Source organism: Varroa jacobsoni, unplaced genomic scaffold, assembly GCF_002532875.2.
Source record: "Varroa jacobsoni isolate VJ856 unplaced genomic scaffold, vjacob_1.0 scaffold_947, whole genome shotgun sequence".
NCBI classification, from domain to species: Eukaryota; Metazoa; Arthropoda; class Arachnida; order Mesostigmata; family Varroidae; genus Varroa; species Varroa jacobsoni.
Window position 1 is genome coordinate 100,082 of NW_019213849.1, and position 6,216 is coordinate 106,297.

The window sequence follows — 6,216 nt, forward strand, 5'->3', positions numbered from 1 at the left end:
TATATGAGAGTGATGTATCCAGCTAAATCGTTTGTTTATATTCTAAATAAATTTAAAAAATTATAATATTCAAAATTACTTCGAACATTCAACGGGCGTTCATATTCATTTTCCTAACAAGTACAGAAATAAAGGGTGATAGTAAAATGAAATAGAGAAAGTTCTTACACTGCTGAAATCACTTAGAAATCATTGAAGTATGGACTTGATGGTTCGTACTTCAATGTTAACCTCTTTAACCTTAACACTTAACTTAAAAGGGTTTGTAACAATTGCTTTAGAATATAAAAAGGCATTACGGATTCATGTTGCAGCATTTTAAATAAATTGCAACACGATAAGTGCAAAGGTGCGCCTCACAAATAGACAACAGCCTAGGTGCACTGCGAAATAAACCTGTGTTTCGTTGATGGTGCCTATTTGGCTATGTAGTCCTTTTTTAAATTGCCTTATAAAGTTTGTTAACAAGAATATCTTATATATGCTTGTTAGAAAGTTGTTGAAAAGCAGTCCTACAAACTGTATTTTTGTGAAATTTTTTTCTTTGACAAACTGGCAGTTAAATAAAAGTCTACGTAACGTGTGTTCCTCGGCACCAATAAAAAAAATAATAAAATCGCGAAAAATTCAGTTTATACCTAATTCCTCACAATCTTCTATAGCGTATATTTATACTTGAAAATGAAAAAGTCGAGAAATAGAATAAAGGCACCGGGTTTTCACGTTGCAGGGGCTGGAATAACTGTTACAGAATACTAAATTCGAATTAAGTTTCACGTTTGCGTTGTGTGTTGCGCAAAATTCAATTAGATGGGTTTATATAGTGGCAATTTTAGCTCAGTTGCAAAATATATAATATAAATATATAAGATCTATAAAAGGTATAATTGAAAGTAACTGGAACGTTCTAGCGGGATAGCAAAATGTGGAACGAAGTTCTAGGATAATCGTCGCCAAGGGTCAGTGACACAGAAATTAACTAAATGAAGTATCGCTATTGGATGTTGCAACAAAATAACAAAATTTATGTTAGGAATTGAGGATAGCACGGATAAAATATTAAAACAGGCAGAGTGGCCGTAAGATTGTAGGAATGCTTCAATGGGAGAGTGGCCCAAGTAGATTTACTAAATCAAAGATACAGAAAAACGCATCTAATAGTGCAATATTTGAAAAGAGAGTATAACTGAATTATAGAGTACGGTAGGCTAGACATGACGCGAACGAGGTTCGTCGATATTAGCACAGAGTAATGGAATAACTACAAAATGAGAATGGGTGATTAATAAGTTAGTGTGCCAGTAGCAAATCTATATAGCTAAATTAATCAACGGGAAAAAAGGCACCGAGCGAGGCCCGCGGATTTGTTGAGGCTACTCTATTTTCTACCAGTCGTAAGCCGCGAATATGTTCGCTCTAAATCGACCCCATTGAAGGCATAGATTGGCGCTCCATTGTTCATTGAGAAAAGTGCCGTTTTAAGAACGGCTTGATTTTTACGGATTTTTTCTGGAGTAATTGAGTGTTGCTATGGTAATATAAGCGTGCGGCCATCTTTACCGTTGGCAATTATCATTGCATATTGTTACAATGCCGTTTCATAGGGCTGTTAAAGAAATTTCAGGCAGGCAAGTTCAGTGAGACGTACTCTCGTTGGAGACAGGTTTTAGATGCTACACTGCAGAAGCAATTCCAAAAACTTGCTCACACAGAAGTAATATTCCTATAGGCTTTGATTCTCTACTATAAAGTTTTAGGAACATTTCAGGATTTTTCAATTAGCTAATTCAATTAGAAGTTTCGTGTTTCGTAAATTGTAATGCTAAACATCGGGTCCTGCGAAGCTTCAATTTTGTACGCTTGATGCATGGATTATTCCGAATTTTCCGTTCGCGAAGAACTACAGATGTTAATCCTATTGTTGACAACAACTAAAAGGCAGCCCTCAAAGAGAATAACGCTAAAGTTTGCAAATAGGACCACTATTGGTGAGAAGAAAGTTTTATATTTTATGCTAAGTTGCGTTAATACGTGTGATACCTGTAAAATTTTATTAAAATTAAGTGATTGCGCACAAACTTTATAAAAGTTCACGGAAATTTCGAATAAGCTCCACTTAAGCCACTTTGTGAAGAAAATTGATGTACATGTAACGTGACATAGTTTCGACGTGAAAATTGACGCATTTCTGTTGAATCTGAGTGTAGCGCACAAAAACAAAACCATGTTTGTTCATTGGTCTACTAGATAAAATTTCTATAAGAACCGAATCTCAGTATACAAGAACGTACCGTCCAGGTTTCTACCATACCTTTTGCTATGTCATTTTTAATCATGGTTAATTTACTACTATCGGTAGGGAAGCCCAAAAATTTCAGCTTCGCAGTAAGCTACGTAAAAACTAATAGTAAAAAATAGGAGAATTAATTTTGTATAAATGAAGTTTGATAAAAATATAGTGCATATAGCGCTCACCCAAGGCTACCAGCTACAGTTAAGAATTTTTCTTTGCTGGATAAATGAAATATTATAATATATTCTTAATTCGTATTTCACCAGTGAAGCTAAGATGCTTAGCCCCATCCTAGATATTTGTCAGCGATGCTTGGGTCAAAATATATGATGTAAAAAAACAAAACTAAATCGAACCTTTATTTTACATATTAGAGACGTATCACTATTAGCATAAGATGCAAATGGTAACTAATGCACGTACATTTTACTGTAACTGATGGTTGCATATAACAAATATTACAGTATGGAAGGCATATCAGATCTTCTCAGCCCCCTGACATGCTTTTCATAATAGTGATGGCATTTTCTCTGTTAGATAGCGAAGCGTCAAGCAGTTACCGCCATATGGCAACATTGATTGCCTAAATAAAAATAGGTAGTTTTAAAGGGGAGAACCGGTGATAGTCACTGGCGACTGGGGATTTGCCACACCAAATATGCCACTGGAAAAGTGGTCATAGTGTTAATGGAAATCGCCAAGTTCTGGAAAATATTTACGGTTCTAGGCGATAGAAAAAAATACCCATCGTCAGGGCCCTTTGAATATACAAACGATTCGCAAACAAAAGTATTATAACGTCATCATGCTGAACTGCTTTTCTAAGATCATGGTTCTTAGAACATAATGGATTCCGTGTAATGCAGAGTAAAAACAGGTCGCTACTCCGATTGTGCGAGGTACAGGTGCGTGGAAAAATTGACTAAGGTAAATTAGAACAGTTTTAATAGTAGTTGAGGAACTTTGGCCAATGTTTGCAGTGCTATGTTCCTAAGGGTTGCGTTGAAAGTAATCCTGAAATACTACGTCAAGATGATTATTCATTGGCGTTGTGGTTACTTAAATACTCATTCAGCCATCGCCTCAGTGCGGTATGAGGAATAACAGAAGCTTTTAAATACCTTCTTTGAATTCTATTTTATTTAATTCTTACCATTGAGGGTCTTAACAGGGACGACTAAAGGGTGCACGTTTCTCCTTGAGGAATCACGAAGAAGATGCAATCTTTGCGCATTCAGTATTGGCCCATAGTCGAGACATTGGTAAAAAAAAAATAGGTTTTGTTTCGTGCCGTAAAGCGTTAGTCTGTTATTCGGCCCAATATGTGTTTGACTTATCTATACACTTCGTCGATTCAAAGCAGTCTATCCTGCTTAATTCGAAATTTGCAGTTTTTCAGGACCTTGTAATACAGGTACCCTTTGAGATGTTTTTCCACTATCAAATTTTATTAAGTCTAGACCTTAATACGTGCCCCAAGTGAAGCAATTATTGAAGAAGACGTATGAAGTAAGTCGCTCACTCTATTTCTTTTCACCGACATTACTTTGAACAATAAAATATATTCGTACGCAAAGCATAATGTTTTTGGTAGCGTACATTTATTTCGGAAAGGTCATGGTGAATTATCCAATGTGCGCTGGATAGTCACGGACGACTTGCCCTGTTTCTTTTTTATGATTGGCTGTGAACAAAGGATAGGTTGATGTTTTTAGCAATAAGCATTACCTGCAGGACTCGTTTCCATAAAAAATTGTCTTTAAAGAAATTAAGCAGAAAGTGGATTTTTGTTCATTCCCCTTAAGAACGTTTTTAGAGAAAACTAGTTAAAAACGGGCCGCGTTATTACGACGTGGTTCATTATGCATATGTTGACAGCAACTATACATTCATAGCAATTAGAATGAACTTCAAACGACGGGAACGAGTAGTGTGTAAACTTTGATAGTAGCGAATCATAAAACGTTTTAGAAGGACGTATGCACATTTTAATAACATAATAGGTAATAATAATAACAATTTTACTCTATTACTATGTCCAGCTTTTCAAAAAACACCTTTGTACTAGCATTTTTACAAGAGATGTACTACAGTACATTTTTTAGTTTCGATGCAGTAGCGGTCAAAGTCGCCCAAAATTTAATTTTAAAAATTTAAACAAACACTACAAACTTAAATAGCAATCGGCAGCAGGTTAGTAGTAAATAAATATTTCTTCCTTTAATAAAAATATTTCCCCTTTATTATAAAAAACTTTCCTCTAAAGGGAGTATAACTTTTCAATAAGACGAACCGCTCTTTAGATGACCACCCTTCAGATATTTTTCTAATGAGAAGTTTTTATGTTGTTGCGGAAACGCTGTTATCTGTAATTAATCACTTCAAATCAACGAGTAATTGTAATCCCGTCGTTTACTTCTTTATAGACTTAAATGAGTGTGAGCTCCGCTGGCTACTAATTACGGCAATTGAAAATTATAAAGGGAAATACTGCGCAACTATTAGCTATCGGATGTTTATATTTATACTTCTAATAACTAATTTACAGAGTTTTTGCAATGTTAATCCGCGGCTTTTGTTCTCGTACTACTTACTGATTTGTTCATAGTGGGCCTTTGTTTGCGATGCAAAAATATGAAAGGAAAAAATGAAAGGAAAATAGTGTCAAATTGAATGAAATTATAACCTTAATTCTTTTTTGTCTTCTTATATTATTTCTGTAGGGGCAACTTGACGATATTTGGATGCAGGAATCCATCTACTTCGCGTGACAGCGGGTACTTGAGTAACTCACCTTCACAATCACAAATCAGCGAAGTCTTCGAATACTTCAGATGTGCTTTTCGATCCATCAGCATTGGGACGCGGGATTATAATAACTACGACGCGATTGGGTCGAGTTCAGAATGATTATAGCTTAACTTAGAGTAACCTAAATAGTATCTAGTTCTATCGGGATAATTGTTTATTATTGAATGTCTACCATACGGCAAAAACTGCTAAAAATGTGCAAGAATCTTTGGTCAGCTCAGTTTCTCTAAATAATTTATGCTTTTTTATTAACGAACCTCAGCAACACCTTTTTAACATACATTATTTCGTCTAGGTAACTGATCGCCACGCTCTTCGGCTTCAAAATTATTAAGAATATTTACTTTAGACCACCAATTGAGTAGCTTACGTCGTGGTCGCATCTCCTACCCAATCTAATTATCTCTCCTTATACGGTCACCAGCTACTCGCCGCTCATATGTCGTTTCCTTGCTTTATTTGGAAAGTTTGAGGGGCAAGATTACTTTTTTTAAAAAGCAGGATGCATGGCAAAAGGATTTCCTATAGTGAAAGCACTGGATATTTGGCATGGAAAAATGTGCTGTTCGCAACAGACATTGCTGAGGTTATTTCAATATATTTATATATATAATACGTAGTACAGAGCGCTGTGACGAACGCACTATTCCACTTAGCACACACGACATAGTAGAAGCTATGTGCGGCATAGCAAAGTACAATAGTGCAGTTTTTTCTGTGTTGCTCCATCCATGTTAGCGTTAGAGGCAAAGATCCAAAAGTAAGCGGAAGGCGCCACTGGTCGACTTCGACTGTTCGTTTATTCCGTTGATGTTTTAGTGGACCAAATTTGCGTTGGACACCCCTTAACAGAGCAGCCTATACGTTAGCAAATACACTCAGCGATTATAGCGAGGCGCACTGTAGACAGGCCCAGTACTCTCCTGAGAAAAGCAGACATGGTCTAGCCATGAAGTTTTCCCAAACGAATTGAATACTGCGGAAGTCCATTGGAGTTTAATTGGAGAGGGAGTAACGGCTTTACCCAGCACTCTACCACAGTCATTCTAACACGCTGTATCGCTTGCTCGGTGTAACATGTTTCGGAGGAGAATAGCCAGTCATAGATAGAC

The 6,216-nt window shown here is 36.3% G+C and overlaps 1 protein-coding gene across 1 annotated transcript in view; it reads left to right on the forward strand.

Moving 5' to 3' along the window:
• The window catches only part of LOC111265246 (uncharacterized), a gene marked incomplete in the record, with an annotated part of 30,496 nt that overhangs the window by 15,453 nt on the left and 8,827 nt on the right, over positions 1-6,216 (forward strand). Inside the window, 1 exon segment of the mRNA XM_086970408.1 lies at positions 5,017-5,187. Within this exon segment, the coding sequence (XP_086826534.1) occupies positions 5,017-5,187 (171 nt within the window).